This window comes from Empidonax traillii, unplaced genomic scaffold (assembly GCF_003031625.1).
Source record: "Empidonax traillii isolate 1590-97213 ecotype Southwest subspecies unplaced genomic scaffold, ASM303162v1 scaffold236:size2090792, whole genome shotgun sequence".
NCBI lineage: Eukaryota > Metazoa > Chordata > Aves > Passeriformes > Tyrannidae > Empidonax > Empidonax traillii.
Window position 1 is genome coordinate 1,460,442 of NW_020955429.1, and position 16,821 is coordinate 1,477,262.

At 48.2% G+C, this 16,821-nt stretch overlaps 1 protein-coding gene across 1 annotated transcript in view; it reads right to left on the reverse strand.

The window, feature by feature from the left end:
* The window catches only part of CLPB (ClpB homolog, mitochondrial AAA ATPase chaperonin), a 52,765-nt gene that overhangs the window by 20,401 nt on the left and 15,543 nt on the right, over positions 1-16,821 (reverse strand). Inside the window, exons 4-6 of the mRNA XM_027888242.1 lie at positions 14,914-15,017; positions 10,938-11,066; positions 1,407-1,504 (exon numbers count right to left, since the gene is read on the reverse strand). Of these exons, the coding sequence (XP_027744043.1) occupies positions 1,407-1,504; positions 10,938-11,066; positions 14,914-15,017 (331 nt within the window). The remainder of the gene's footprint in view (positions 1-1,406; positions 1,505-10,937; positions 11,067-14,913; positions 15,018-16,821) is intronic.

Consider the following 16,821-nt stretch of genomic DNA (forward strand, 5'->3'; position numbering starts at 1 on the left):
GACAGCCAAGCCAGCCCGTGATGAATATTGAGCTGCGGGGGATCTGGTGCTCCCGGGGTTTCATCCTCCCCAGCAGCCGCATTCCACCGAGAGTCTTTGAGAATTTATTGCTCATTTTAATCACTGCTAGAGAATGAATAGGCAGAACTATTACGGGATGGACACATCTCATAGATTTTATTTACATATCCTTGTGACAGAATAACAAGGAGTTTTCATATGTATTTTTAATTTATTTTGATTTCCTTTATTCTTTAAAAAAACACCCCAGAACTCTGTGTGTGCTTTCCTGGGCTTAGAGCACACTTGTCTGGTGTTGAGGGCTCTTGAGATAGTTCCCAGTGCCAAACAGTCTGGAGAAATTTAAATACGTTCTCACGTATCTAGGGCTAAAAGCGTGAGAGCAGCCCTCTGTCATTGGAGGGGAAGCAGCCCCAGGACTGAGCTCAGTTCTTACAAGTCTGTCTTTGCCATTCAGGTCCTCTTTACCTCTGTCAGACCCATCTGGTATCCTTCCCTGTCTCCAACAGTGTTTGCTGAAGGATTTTTAAGGAATATTTCAGTCAGAATGAGCACATAGTTGCCCCCTTCTGGAAGCAGTGGCATGAGACCTCCTAACCTGGAGCTGGTGTCTACTTGATCCCACTAAGTGGATGGAGCTTTCCAAGATAACAAGTATCCACCTGTGTCTCACTTGCTTTTTTTTCCGTCCTGAACATCATGAGGTTGCTGGTTTAAACCCATTTTATGAGAAAAATGTCTCTTTTGGTTGTTTGCATATTTGCTGTTGGTTAATCTGCACATAAGCCTCTATGTGGAGTTGGGGGAAGTGAAAGCTCATTTTAACCTTTCTTTAAACCCACAAGTTTGCCTTAGACTGGTGCTCATAAACACCTGGATCCCAGGCCAAAAGTCTAAGGATTTGCAGCCCTGGTTGTCTGACCAGAAATTTCAAAAAATACAGTAAAAACAGGCCCTGCCTTTTACTGCATTTTGGCCAAGGGGTTACAGAGTAGTATGTGATTACTGGACCTGGGTAGGTCACTGCTGAGTGAGAAATGGAAACTTGGAAGAGGAAGGCATAGCCATGGACACAGCTAAAATACTTCAGAAGTGGTTTTTTATTTTATACATCATGTTGTTAATTTTTACAGACTTCTTTTGGAAAAGGATAGACCTGTAGGGGTGCTAAGGTGCTCCTCCATCACTTGCACCATAAAATCATAGAATGATTTGGGTTGGAAAAGACCTTTCACATCATCGAGTCAAATTGCTCACTCAGCACTGCCAAGGACATCACTAACCCATGTCCCCACATGCCCCATCCACACAACTGTGATATACATCTTTAAAATCATTCCTGTAGTGGGAAAGGAAACCCAAATTGGCTGGAATCTCAGGCTCACCTTTGCCTCTGACACTCTCAGAAGGTTCATGACCTCCCCTTCACGGGCGTAATCCAGGGGTGTATGTCCCATTTCATTCTTCTGTAGGGGGTTGGCACCTGATGGCACAAGAAATGAATAAGATCAGGGGCTCAGAGTTCAGTTTTGGGGCAGAAGAAGCAGGAAGCACATCCTGCCTGTTTCCGCTCCTAACCTTTGCTCTGGAGGGTGTTTGGATCAGAAAGGGACAATGTACAACCAGTGGTTACAAGCACGGGCGTCCAAGCAGGAAGAAAAGGGATTGTCACTGCTAACAATTGGCTTGTCAGGGGAGACCTGCTGAGGGGATATGAGAGCACACAGTCACCAGAAGGAAATACAGTCTCACAAAAGCACCCACTCCCAGTCCTGTGAGAGGCACATGAGACCGTTACGGCTTCAATTGGACACGCTGCCCATGCAACCTGGAGTTGAAGCTGGAGCCTCTGGACCAGTTGCCCCACTGAGCCCTAGGAGCACTTCTGTGGGGAAATCATGCCCTTCTTTGGAGTTTCGTTTAAAAAAAAAGTCTAAAAACCCCAATGACGGAGGTTGGATGGGCACTCCACAGAAACACACTTGCATGGAGAGAGCTCCCCATCCCAGATACAGTAGACTGCGGAAGAGCACTCATTGTGAAACTGGTCCTGTGATGGGGAGTGATGGGAAATGATGGGAAGTATATGGAGGGAATCTTGGTGAGACCAGGAGAGAGGGGTACTGTAGAATAGCTAGAAGGGCAAGCAGAGTCTTCGGATTCATCTCTAACTCTCAGCATCTCAGGAGCTTTCTCCAAGGCAGAGACTCAGCGCTAACACTCCATGATCCCATGACAGCTCCTAAAATCAAGGGTTACGAGAATGAACTTTCAAATCAGCCCCAAACGGGTGCAGGAACTGATCATCCCACCAGTTATCAAGCCTTGGGAAACAGCCTGGTAGGGGAAGAGCCCATAACTGCGCTCAGCAGGTCCAGATGTCTTCCACCCCAATCCTTCCATTGCAATCCTGTGCAATTTACTCCTCCTCAAGCAGGTAGATTGGCCCAGATGACCCCACTGGTGGTCCCTTCCAACCTGAACCATTCTCTGATCCTGCTGGAAACATGGGAGCAAGCCAAGTACCTTGGCACAAGCAAACCAAGCTGCTCCTGTGCCACAGGGGAGTGCAGAGCACCAGGAGAGCTCAATATCAGCGAGCAGCAATCAGAATAGATAAACGAAGTGAGGGGAGTCAGTGGGAGCGGAGCCGCAGAGATTAGCCATTCCTAGGCATTGGCATCAGGGATCTATATTTGCTTACAGAATGAAAAATGTGCTCCATAAACATTCGACACGGAGTAATTTCTATGGCAAGCCTTGTCTTCCCAAATAAAGAATATGATTGAGACAGGTGAGATTGTAATAAACCCCACTGCCGGGGCTGTCCACTCAATATCTGTTAAAGAGACAGTGCTTCCATGATCCTCCCCCTCCCCAAAACCCACCTGGGTCTGTGCAGTGAGCAGGGGGCATGTTCCTGGCTTCTCCAAATTATGACATCCTTGAGGCTAGGCCTGCCCTCATTTCCGATGGAGGGTTTGTCTGGCTTTCCCCTGGATCTATCAATAATGGCTCTCCAATATTGGCCTAATCCCCCTGTTAATGGCTTTGACGACTTGACTAATTGCTGCAATAATTGATAGAACCCGACTCCTTATAACTGGTCGATTCCAACCTCGAGTACCGGCAGCAATAAAATATTATGCTGCCATAAATAACGGTGTCACTTGGCTTGCTAATAGAAGGTAAGAGTGGCGACCAGTCCATTGGCGCCCCGGCTGACCCCTCTCCCCTATCCCCACCTCCTCCCTTGCCCTCTCCCACCCTGTGGCCGGCTGCAGCAGCGGCTGAGGGGACGCCAACCTTCCGAGACTTAATAGAAGGCAATTTGTCACCTCCCACTCGCTGTCTGTGGCTGGAGATGGACACCTGGGCAGCACCTCGGGCTGTGCAAGCGTGATGCCTCCTCCCACCCCTCCCTGCTCATATTAGGAGGCCCTAGCTGATAATATTTGATAAATAGCATGGGGGTTCCCTCTCTGCACCCGCCTGGTGTTGCCATGCTGCAGCAGCTGCAGAAGGTCATTCATTGGGGAAATATGTTCCCGTCAGTAGGATCGAAAAAAGTTTAGTGGAGTGACAGGCCTCAATTTTTCAAATTTTATTAACTCCATCCTCTTAACAATTTGTCTTGAATTCCTTCAGATTCTGGATAACTGTCAATAGAGCTGGCAATGCAGTGGGTGCTGGTACCTGGGTCCCCCGCTGCTGTCATGATAGGGGATGATGGCCAGAGGAGGAAGAGATGGTAGGAGAAAAAGGAGGATGCCAAGGGCTCACAGAGGACTTGGAGGAGTATCCCAGCAATGCTCCCTGCGTCCTCGGCAGCCCTGGGACCCTGTTCCTGTCTCTCCATCCTGCCAGGATAGAAGAGCAGCAGGTCAGAGCCTACTGCAGCCAGAACAAGGCTCACACTGCAGACAGACAGGATGGGGCACACAGTAGCATCAGGGACTCATATGGACTCCAAAGAACGGAGAGAGCATGGCTTGGGAAGGCTCTGGGCACCGGGACAAGGAATCTTGAGGACCTTCTTTCACAGCACAACCAGATATTGTGAGAGCTCCTGCTCCTCAGCATGCCAGGATGATATCCATCATCTTTTCTCCATATACCCACACATGTGCAGAGCTCTTAAGTTCATGCCAAACATGATGTCACTGTCAAGTTTGTCCCCAGAAACACTTTGAGAGGGATTTATTTGCTCCCCTGCCCTAAGGGGAAACTATTCCTAAGCGCTCTGACACAGACAGAAATGTGCTGCCACTTGGACTCTTATTGCTCTCACCACGGTGGGATGCTGGATGCCTTGATGCTGGGATATGATTGGTTTCTAAATCCCAGTCTCACAGGATTTTAATTACTGGTCTGGTGTGGCGGGGAGTGGAACTGGCTGCGGTCAGCCGGAGGGTCGATACACCGGTCCAGAACATATTGAGCCTCAGCGCTCGCAGACTCTATTGCACTATTTAATCATCTTTTGCAAAATTTACAGTGCAACAGAAGGAATCAATACAGAATTTATCACATTCCCTTGTAAATATGAGCATGGAGAAGGAGAGAGGATGTCAGGTACTCTGGCACGACAGCTGGCCTGGGCAGCAAATGTCTGGGAGTAAACCTCCAGGACAGACCACTAAGGGCAGCTACCCCACCTGTGACTCCCCAAAAACCAGCCCAGCCAGTTGCTGGGACTTGGATTCCCAGGCACAGCTGCAGCCACAGTGGCTGCATTTGTGTGCTGTGACCTGCTTGGAAGTGAAACATTTTCCTAGCTGCTCTGAAAGAAAAATGGGAGGAAGCCACACAGTGTGCATAGCCTCACTCTGCACCGTGTGGTTTGCAGAGCCTGAGTCACGGAGTCATGGAATAGAATCATGGAATTGTTTGGGTTGGAAAAGCCCTCTGAGAACATTGAGTCCAACCATTCCCCCAGTACTGCTAAGGCCACCACTAACCCATGTCCCCAAGTGCCACATGCACGTTTGTTATATCCCTCCAGGGATGGGGACTCATCCATTGCCCTGAGAAGCTGTGCCAGGGCTGGACAGTCCTTTCGGGGAAAAAATTTTCCCAATATCCAACATAAACTGCCTGTGGCACAACTGGAGGCTGTTTCCTCTCGTCTCGTCCCTGGTTGCCTGGGAGCAGAGCAGATCCCCACCTGGCTACATCCTCCTGTCAGGTAGCTGTAAGGAGAGAAGAGTTCTGCCCTGGGCTCCTACTCGATTCACCAAGTGCAGAGATGTCACCACAATGTCACCTTCTCAGGATGTGTTAAAACCAGTAACCAGCTGCTGGGGACCTGGGAGCCCATTGTTCCCTAGGGATATCCTTTACCCTCCCTCTGGAGGAATGGACCCTTTTCATCTGGGATGCAACCGAAAACACTCCAAGACATATTATGCTGAATTCAAAACTGAAAAAGACAACATTAATTAGAATCTGCTTTTTTCCAGAGAATACCAAGAGCACTTTCACTTTCTGATGTCCAAAGCCCACCTCTTGCAACACTGTCTCTGTAATTGGTTTATCCATCATTCATCCTACTCACAAGATCTGCAATTACACTGGACTGAGGAGAGGAGTGTGCAGCATTACCAACAAATGCACTGGGTTGAATTTACCAGCAAACCCAGTTCAGGATTATTATAACCTGTCTTATATTATTATAACATGGATTATTATAATCAGGACTATACTATATAGATTATTATAACTGGGTTATTGCAGCTTCAGCTAGTTAGTTTTCACAAATATATGTTCTTCTCTTCCTCACACTCTTTCCCCTCTAATTAGAGATGAGGGGCTCCAAGAGAGCTGAAGAGGACCTTTGGACAAGGACATGGCCTTATAAGGCAAGGGGGAATGGCTTCCCACTGACAGAGGGCAGTGTTAGATTGAATAATGAGAAGAAATTCTTCCCTGTGAGGGTGGGGAGGCCCTGGCACAGGTTGCTTAGAGAAACTGTGGCTGCCTCATCCCTGAAAATGTCCAAGGCCAGGTTGTACAGGGCTTGGAGCAAGCTGGGCTAGTGGAAGGTGTCCCTGCCTGTGGCAGGGGGATGGAATGAGATGAGCTTAAAGGCCCCTTCCAACCCTGTGAATTTTTGATTCCACTGAGGGTGTACTGCAGGAGGCATTTCCCATGCAGTAACAGCCTGGTCAGCCTATGTGCTGGCTCTAGGAGAAGCTGGAAGCAAAGAGGATGATTTCTGATGATGGGAAGTAGAACCCAGGGCAGTCAGGGATGACAAGAGCTCTGGGAAGAATGGAGCACATACGGAGCCTGCTCAGGTTTGGCAGGAGGGGATGTGTTTGTTTCTGCAGTGGGATAAAGAGAGGGGAGGTCCCAACAAAAGGCTGGGTCAGTCTCTGAAGGAGGGAACTGCTCTACTTTAAGGCAAGAATATGAAATACAAGCTCCCATCCACCTATGTGCATTAGCAGAGTAGTGCACTGTCACATAACAGTGTGAAAACACCACTTCCACACGTCAGCAGATGACAGCTCAGCCAAGCCCTTGCTGCAGGGACACACATACCAAACACACCATGGAAAAGCACTTGGAAAAGCAATTTGAGATCCAAGGAAAATGACAGCTAAGCTGCTAACCACCAGGAAAACCCTGCTTCTACACTTGTTCCTGTGCCCAATTTCTCAGATGCCTACGGGAGGAAGTGCTCACAATATTCTGCTTTTGCACTTCATAAGCTCCAGCCCACAACAGTTCCTGCAGCATCCTCTTCCATGCTTTCTTTAGTGTAGCTTTAATTTACTGAATGGTTACCACAGCTCACTGCAGCACAAGCTGGTGAAAGGTGAACAGCATCGCATGCTGGGAGGAGGGTCATTTACCTGCCGGGTAAATCCCTCAGCTGCAGCAGTGCTGTTCCTAGGTCTCTATCACAGAATCACAGGATTGTTTGGGCTGATGGGACCTTAAAGCTCATCTCACTCCACCTCCTCTGTCACGAGCAGGACACCTTCCACCAGTCCATGTTGCTCCAAGCCCCATCCAACCCGGCCTTGAACACTTCCAAGGATGGGGCAGCCGCAGCTTCTCCAGGCAGTCTGTCCCAGGGCCTCACCACCTTCACAGCCAACAATTCCTTCCAAGTATCCCATCTAACCCTGCCCTCTGGCTTTGGGAAGCCATTTCCCCTTGTTCTGTCCCTCCAGGCTCTTGTCCAAAGTCCCTCTCCAGCTCTCTTGGAGCCCCTTCAGGCACTGGAAGGGGCTCTAAGATCTCCTTGGAGTCTCCTCATCTCCAGGTTAACATCCCCAGCTCTCTCAGCCTGTCCCAGAGCAGAAGGGCTCCAGCCCTCGGAGGATCTCCATGGTTCTGGTCTGTTCTGGACTCATGAATCAGTGCCTCCCTGAGCTCCTCCAGCTCCCTGCATTTCAGGTTCTGAAGCAGAACCAGATGTAGAAGGGTGGTTGATGGTGGCTGGGCTCCACAGAAGGGTTACCCCACTGCCAGCAGAAAGCAGCACCTCTTAATACTGGCTATTTCATTTAAATACTGACATAATAAAAGCTCCCTCTAAAACGAGGAGACTCCTGTCACCAGTGAGCTGGTGACCCTGCCTGCCTTCCTCCAAGCCAAACACAAAGCCCCTGGAATCGATCGTGCCTGCAGTAGCAACTGGTGCACTCCATAGTTGTGAGTGCCCACCCACCCCTTCCCTTAACACCGATATTTATGGTGTCACCTCAGGTCAGGGGACTGTGAAATGTCACCAACAACTGCCCAAAAGGACAACAGAGCCGCCACTTCGTCTCGCGGTCTGCTGGGCACACACATGCTGACCACAGGGCAATAAGGTCCTGGAGGGGTCAAGCAAGTCACTGAATGGGTCACAAAAGGCCAGACACATGGGGTGAGGGGTAAGTGCATGGGGGCTTCCCTTAAAAAACAACAGCGGGGTGGGGGGAGATTGGAGCAGTGAGGGGCTGGGCGGTTAATGGCTTTGGCCCGAGGGTAGGGCACCAGCGAGGGAAGTGTGAGGGAGAGTAAATGGAGAGTTAGTAAAAGGCAGGTGTAGAGAGAGAGCAAGGGGAGCCTGTTCTATGTCAGCAACCAGGAGCCATCCTGTGCATGAGTGTCAATGGCAGCATAGGGACATTACCCTCACAAAGGCCTGAGCGATGTTCGATCTCCACACCAAGACCCTCAGCCATGTATTCATCCCAGATTACACTGACAAGGAGGCAGGGATCCCCTGCTTTGTTATCCCACGGAACCAGGAGGAGGGGAACACCCCCAGTCAATGCCATGAAATCCTCATGTCATATGCCCATTGGGAAATCCAACTCCAGCATTCAAAACTTGCTGAAAGGGCAGGGAAGGGTCCGCTGTCACCCCAGCAGCTCAGAGTCCACCTGATAGAAAAGGGAGGCTTATTACATTTAGCAAATCCTCATAAATTCTCATAAATCCTCATCCTAATCATGACTGCAAAGGGGAAGTAGGTATTGTGGATGGTGAACCAGGATTAATCTGAAGAATGCTGTAAACTCAGCTCCAGAATCATACTAGGGCTCCAGCAGGATCTTTCACATCATCCCTGGATGGAGATTCCCACTGGTGGATTGCTGCCCCCAGGATCTAATCACCAGGACATGTTCATGTCTCTACAAGATGAGGATTGCCACTTGGAAACAAACTCTTAGTGTAGACTCTTGAACCTGATCCAGTAGGATTTCCGTGGGGCTGGATTAAGAATGGAACAGTGATGAGTGACCATCACATTTTCTGGCTAAATTCTGAATTTTCACTTTGATTTTATACAATCCCTCCAGTTGTACCCAAACAAACACAGCCCCACAGATTGTTAAATGCTTTTTTTTTTTTTTTTTAAGATTCAAGTGAGTTCTTTCGAGCTGAGATACTTTGCCAAACAAAGAACTCTCTGTGAGCACTGGGCACAGAAGGGAACATTCACAGAGATGGTAGTGGCTCCAGGACAGATACAGAGACAGCTCTGGAACAAAAAGAACAGTCCTCTCTGTGAAGTGAGGCTTGGACTGGAATAGCACTTTGGGAGCTGAGCAGGGCACAGCTGGAGAAATAAGCTGGACTTACTCCTTGCATTGATTTATTCAGGATGGAGAAATTTTTTAGTGCCACCTTCACTTACTTGCACCCATATTTTACCTGTACTTACTAAAACCAAGGAGCTGCCTTGGTACTTTCAATGAACTGATAATATACAGATTGTGCACAGAGATTTTTCAAGGCAGAAATGAGAAGGAGGTATTTTTGCAGAATCACATGCAGTTAGTTTGATGCTCTGGGATCCTGCTGGGTTCTGAGTTCATGCAGTGCCTACCTGTGCTGGGAACATGGAAGGAGTCTTCCACGTCAGACAAATGTGCTGGATGCCACATGGGCCAGTGTTTTTGTCTGAACATTTCCTAGCCACCACGTCCACGCACTCCCACAGCTTCCATAGCAGCTGCCTGCTTCTTCATCTCCCTTCCCTGCAAGCATCCCTGAGGAACACTGCCTTTGCAATAGGTTTTCTTTCAGTGGCTTTGTTTTTGGGTTAATTCATGGCTAGGAGCTGGGGTTCTGGTATGTGGCAGGCTCCCAGAGAAACCCTGACCTGGAGTTCAGTGCTACTGAATCACAGTCTTTTACTTGTATTTTTCTATTTCTGTTCTTTGTGAAAGATAACAAGCATATGATACAGATGAGTATCAAGGTTCAATGTTCCCACAATTACTACTTCTTATCCCTTCTGGGGATGTTTAGCCATCACAGATGCTACTTTCCATTATCTTTTTAGTTGCTTTCTTAAGGAATGAACCTTACTGTGAGCATGTCATACCATTATCTACCCAGAATTAACTCCTGAGATGCCCACACCATGCAGACGACAACACTCCTCAGATTTTTGCAAAAATCAGCATCTGGCCAGTCAGACTCTAGTGACTCTGTCTCTGGCAGGGCCAGGCTGGAGCTGTGCCACTTGGTGCTGCACCTGGCAGCAGGCACCTGAGAGCAGACACAGCACTGCTGCGTCAGGCTCATTCTGAGGTGACCTTGGTGACCTTTGCAGGGAGGGGATAACTTGAAATTGATGGAGTAGGAGGAATGATGGGGAAAAAGGCCATTGAGTCTAGAAGAAAGCTGAACAGAGCAGCTTGGTGGTCTGAGGAGCAATGTGCTAAGGTAAGAGCACTGAGCAGGTGCAGGTACACACTAAGCAGAAGCCAGCTCTGGAGAACTGCATAACAGAGTCACAAATGTCATCCTGGGAAGGAGCAGCAGAAGGGTACATATAAAAACAGTTGTCATGACAGCACATCTCTATTCTGTTAGCTAAATGCACCTTCTTATTCTACTCCACTAGTGCTGATGAGCTTTTTCCCCACAAAGACAGTCAAGAATTGAACAGGCTGCCCAGGTGAGTATACAAGAGAAGAGAGTGAAGCAGGATCCATGAGGAGAAGGGCTTTGTGATTTAACTATGAGGACCAATAACTGCACAAGGTAATTCCTACCAATTCTCACAAGAGCTGCCCAGGTACCAACAGTACTTAAGCCTCCACCATTTTATGTGGGTACCAGCACCTATCCCATGCCTTGTTTACTGGATGATCTCTAAGCCAACCCAAACCATTCCAGGATTCTATGATTCTGTGGCCATTGAACTGCAGAAGGGAAGGGAAGACTCAGTGATTAAGATCATTGAGAACAGCCAATAAAAGTACATGAGAAAAACCACTGGAGATGAATGGGAACACAGCAACTAAAAAGTAAAGAGATCAAACCAAACAGTAAATCACACCTAACTGTAACAGTGACACAGTTGGGCCCATGTCTGAGCCCCACAGTTCTGTGGTACAGGCTGACTCAGAAGAAGTGCTCCTGGCCCGAGAGCTGGGTGGAACTACAAAACTCACCTGCATCCAGCAGCAGTTTGACTGTCAGGTAGTCGTCAGCTAGCACAGCATAGTGCAGAGCTGTGCAGCCCTTGAAGTTGGCTCGGATGTTCAGACGGTTGCTGAAGTCGTCCTCCCGGGTGACCAGGACTGTAGGGAACAAAGCATGAAAACTCAGCCATGGGCAGGGACACCTTCCACTAGCCCAGGCTGCTCCAACCCCCATCCAACCTGGCCTTGGACACTTCCAGGGATGGGGCAGCCACAGCTTCTCTGGGCAACCTGTGCCAGGACCTCCCCACCCTCGCAGCCAAGAATTCCTTCCCAATATCTTATCTAAATAATTATTTCAGCAAACAGAATTGAAGCTGTGAGAGAAGAGAATGCTGCCCTGCTGTGGCTTGACCTTCAAGCAAATTTCTGATCCTGGGAGTGTCCAGCAGCCCATGAGTCTGGGCAGGGCATGGCTCTGCAGGAAGGGTCTGCAGCATCCATACTCTCCTGTAGCTGGTCTAAGGGTCAAGCTTTAGAAAACCTGGATTTTAAGTCCTTTGCTCTAGTCATCAGCAAAAAAAGGGAAAATGACTTTTACAGGGGCAGATAGAGACAGGACAAGGGGGAATGGCTTCAAATTGCAAGAGGGCAGGGTAAGATTGGATATGGGGAGGAAATTCTTCCCTATGAGGGTCACAAGGCATTGGCACATGTTGCCCAGAGGAAGTACCATAGCACTCAGCCCCACCACAGAGCCTGAATGACAGTGGGGCTGGTGTGTGCTGTCTCCTAACAAATAAACATCACTCACCCAGTGGGCCAAATTCTGCTCCTGGAAGTGTGCCCAGCTCCCTGGTGAAAGAGTCTGCACCCAAAACTCAGCAAACCCAGGTTCAGGGACAGGGAGAACTTCCAAGTGCTCTGAGCACCTTATACTTTGTCACAGCAAAGCAAGTGGGGCTGGAAAGTGGGTGGCCCGTGGGGACATCTCCACGGTCCCTCCTAAGAACCAGTGACAGATTTCCAGAAGATTTGAAAAGTTCAGAAGAGAGAAACACTGTGATGAATACCTGATGCTGTCTGAGCCAAGCATCTCTGCTAATGAACCGCAGTCCCTCCAGGAAGATCAATTAATGCCCTGGCTCCTTTCCTTCCCTGGGTCCTTTCTCCAAGCACACAGGGTGAGTATGTATATTTATTTATTTGTCGTCATTTCCTACCCAGGGAGGAGCAGGATAATGAACTGCGTGCGTCAGGGAAGATGAATCTGAGATACTAGGGAGCAGTGCAGTAAAGAGATTAAAGTGTTATTATTGTTGGGTTTTTTCCCCCATGGTCCGTTGTGACAGCTCGGCCGTCATCCGTAAAAAATGTCTCCGAGAGAGATAATCATCGGAAACTCAATAAAGCGTCAGGGGAAGCCTCGTCCACCATCAATCACTAGGTGCCTGGAAATTTTCAGCCCTCTGTCTCCCTTCCTGCCATCCATATAAATGTCTGTAATATATTTTGTGCAGTGGTTGTGGAGCATACCCTCTCGATTTGGATGTTTTTATGAAAAAATATTTATACACGAAATATGTAAATGTCTAAAAAAAAAGGGAAAAAACAAAGGCAGTTTCTCTCTCCCTCTCTCTCTTCTTAAAAATGCAACTGAATTTATTCTTTTTAATAAAACATGTCAACCAAAGAATTAATGCAACTTCTTATGGAGTGGCCTTATCTTTTCTTCACCCCAAAATATATAACATTATAGAGGGATGAAAGCAGACAAAAACAATTAACTTTCTTGGTTGATATACTTTGTCTTAAATAAAGTCTATGTACATGCATTATGTATTGGCATTCCATTGCTCATTTTTTAATGTTGTTTCATACATTTTGCAATCCCTGCTATAGGGATCTGATCTATGCATGCTCTCCCTCCCATCAAGGAGCAGGTCTGCTGCACGGGTGGGTCACAGTGAGAGGTGAGAGCAGGGAGCTTTTAAAAATATAAAATAACGCCCTGTCAAAGCTGTCACCGCACTGATCCATCTTCTTAACTCAACCTATGCTTTATGAAAGGTTCAAATATTACACCTTCATTAGGCTTTCATAGAGCTTTCGTCTCTTAGCACTGAGACAAAAGCACAGACAGGCCAGTGGATAATGTCACCATGTGTCAATGGCAGCCAGGGTTGTGTCACCCATAGTGTGGCTGCAGGACAAGGGAAGTGACATCTCCCTGTGCCGGGCACTGCTGAGGCCACACCTCAAATCCTGGTTCAATTCTGGGCCCTTCATAACCAGAAAGGCACTGAGGTGCTGGAGGGTGTCCAGAGAAGGACAACAGAGCTGGGGGTCTGGAGCACAAGACTGGTGAGGAGTAGCTGAGGGAGCTGGAAGGGTTCAGCCTGGAGAAAAGCAGGCTCAGGGAAAACCTTCTCGCTCTCTACGACTCCCTGACAGGAGGGGGGAGCCAGGGGGAATGGGTCACGCTCTGCTCCCAGGGAACAAGGGACAGGATGAGAACAAATGGCCTCAAGTTGTGCCAAGGGAGGTTTAGGTCTGATATTTGGGAAAATTTCTTCACAGAAAGGATTGTTCAGCCCTGGCAAAGCTGCCCAGGGCAGTGGGGGAGTCTCCATCCCTGGAGGGACTTAACAGCCCTGTGGATGTGGCACTTGAGGACATGGGTCAGTGTGGCCTTGGCAGTGCTTGGGGAATGGTCAGACTCAATGGTCTGGCAGGGCTTTTCCAATCTAAACACTTCCACAGTTCTATTCCATGACTCTGTGACTCAGGCTCTGGAAATTACACAGGGCAGAGTGAGGCCCTGCACAACTTGTGTGGCTTCCTCCCTTAGTGCAGCTAGGACAAGGTTTCACTTCCAAGCAGGTCACAGCACACAAATGCAGCCACTGTGGCTGCAGCTATCCCTGGGAATGAGAGTCCCAGCAACTGGCTGGGCTCTGGCAGGGCAGTGGGGATGACTGGGACACATCCCATGGTCCTCCAGCTCAGATGCAAGGTCAGCAGGTCAGCACAGTGCTCGGATGGAGAAAAGGCTTCTGGAATGGGGAAGAAAACAGACTGGGAATTTTAGGAGGGTTGAGTCCTGTCAGCATTCCTGCCAGGTTGGAGAACAGAAGCATGCCTGAACATGCAGCTGGCTGCTCCAAAGCACAGCTGGGCACTGAGAATCCAGACATTCCCTCCTGAGATTCCACCAATAATCACAAACCCCAAAAATGTAACCACCATTTATCATCATTAGAAGTGGAAACAGTCTGGGAAATTTAAATTAATCTGAATAAACAAAGCAAATGTCTGAGCAACCTGGTCTAATAGATTGTATCCCTGCACATGGCATGGGGTTTGACCAGATTGGCTTTAGAGGTCCCTTCCCACCTCAACCATTCCATGATCCTGTGATTCTGAGTCTGCATCAACATCACAGTGATGGGGAAAATGAACGAGGGAGACTGGAACCTGAGGAATCCCCCAAGAATAATCATGAGATGACATGACTCTGCAGAAAATGTCCTTGTTTCTATGGAAAGGCTTCCAAGGCAGAGAGCTGGCACTGATGCCTGCCCAAATCCAGCAGCAGTCACTGCAACCAGTTACATCATTCAGCTTTATTTCAATTGGCCAATTTCTGCATTTTCTATCTCCTGATAAGATCGGGATTAAAGTTGCTGGTGGAACACACTGCCTTAAACCCTTCTCCTTTTCCAGCACATGGCTGCATGAGGGTCAATGGGATACATTCCTATCTATGGCTTTGTATTATGTTCTGGCCACATAAAACCAATTTCCCTCTGGGAAGTTGAAAGATTGCTTCTACATACCATCTACATAAGGTTTCTTTCCTCTTTAGACACACACTCACCCACATACCATCAGCTACTTTGCATTTAAATGGAAGCTGAAGCAAGCTCTAAAAAAAACCCCACAAAGAAACAAAATTTTGGGACCTGAAAAGCAAATGCTGGTAGCTGTACATAAACTATCTTACCTTCCAAGGAGTGGAGGCCTTTTTCTTTGGCAATCTCATACACACTGCTGAAATCATCCCCAAGGTTTGGATCTGCATTAGCTGTGAGCAGGGCCTTCACCACACTGTCACAAAACAGGAGGAAAGTAAGGCAGAAGTAGGATATGAGGAATTAAAGTCCTTCAGAGACTGGGAAGTGCTCAGAAAGCCCTCCTCAAACATTCCCAGGAACATTAATATTGTTAAGAAACCACAATCATAACTGAATATTTCAACAAACAGAACTCCACCAGCATATTTTAGAATGAACAAGATGGGGGAGGCACTGAAGGAACAGGTGGCACTGGATATGCAGCCCTCCCAAGGAGACCTGCACATAGATGTGCTCTGAGCATAAGGCACATTCACAGATGCAGATCTTGGCTCCAAGGTCATCCTCATCCCTGCAAGAAGGAAAATTACTGTAACCTATATTGGTGCCATCCTACTACCACAAAAAGTGCAAACAACTTCCACAGGAAGCAGTCCACAGGACGCCCTGAAGATGATCAGAGGGCTGGAGCACCTCTGCTGTGGAGACAGGCTGAGAGAGCTGGAGGCAGCATTGCAGGTGGGATCTCACCAGAGCGGAGCAGAGGAGCAGAATGCTCTCCCTTGTCCTGCTCCCACAGTACTGGGGATCACACGGCTGGATTTTAGGCTGCCAGCAAATGCTGCACATTATGAAGAAGCTGCAGCAGGACAGAACCACACAGCACACATTGTCCAGGCAGTTTTGGTGTGGAAGTCCTCAATCTCTGCTTCTGAACCCAAACAATCATCAGGCCAGAATTAGATTTCTCACCACTTCTGAAAGCAGCTTGAAGCCAGTTAATTCTTAATTTTTCCCCCTGGTTCAAGCTTCCCATGACAACTAGACGGTAACTCGTTTGTTAGCATTCATCACCAGTGACACAGCTCACAGGTTGACAGCGCCGTGTGCCGCAGCGTGACTGACACATATCTGCGGGCTGTGGCCTGTCAAGTCACATCTGGAATTTAACTTAAGCTTCTCTCTCATTTACCCTATAAATGCATTAGCAGAATCAGAGGTGGTTATTTTATTCTTTGAGGACGGTGCAATAGAGGCTGGGTCCTTACTGGCACCAGTGCGCTCCTTACCATGTCCAGAGTCACCTTTAGTGAGCACAGCACCAGGACAAGGGGTAGGAGATAGAATCATGGAATTGCTCAGGTTGGAAAAGCCCTCCAAGACCATCGAGTCCAACCATTCCCTCAGCCCTGCCAAGGCCACAATTAAACCAAGGGCCATCTCCATACACTGTTTAAATCTCTCCAGGGATGGGGACTCCCCCACTGCCCTAGGCAGTTGTGCCAGGGTGGAACAACCCTCTGAGGGAAAAAATTATGTACCTCAATTAAGCCTTTGACAATCTTGCCCTAGCAGCTGACTTACTGTGATCCTTGCATCAGGTCTTCCAATGTCCCCACAAGGGAGCTGACTCTCTGATCACTCAAGTCCTTAGAAGTACAGGTTCTGACACGGTCCCACCCGTCTGGGACCCCATTCCTATGGCTGTCACCACCAAAGAGATCCCTCTACTTCAATTTTAGCTCAGAGGCTAAAATATCTTCACATCCCTGGATGTGCCTCATTTTAAGGGAAATGATCCCAAGTCCCATTGTAGCACTTCAATCCACAACCTTGTAGCCCATGGGTGAGCTTCAGGTACCGAGTGAGTCATATGGTAACACAGGACAACTTATCATTTTCTTGATAACTCCATCCATCCTCCTTTCCTGCTCTCAGTGACTATATAGAAATGAATGTTCTTCCCAGGCACTCCATCAGATATTACCCCTGTGTGCTCTCGGACACTAAGGAAGCCTTTTCCTCTTCATCCATTGCTTACACCTTCAGCATTCTCT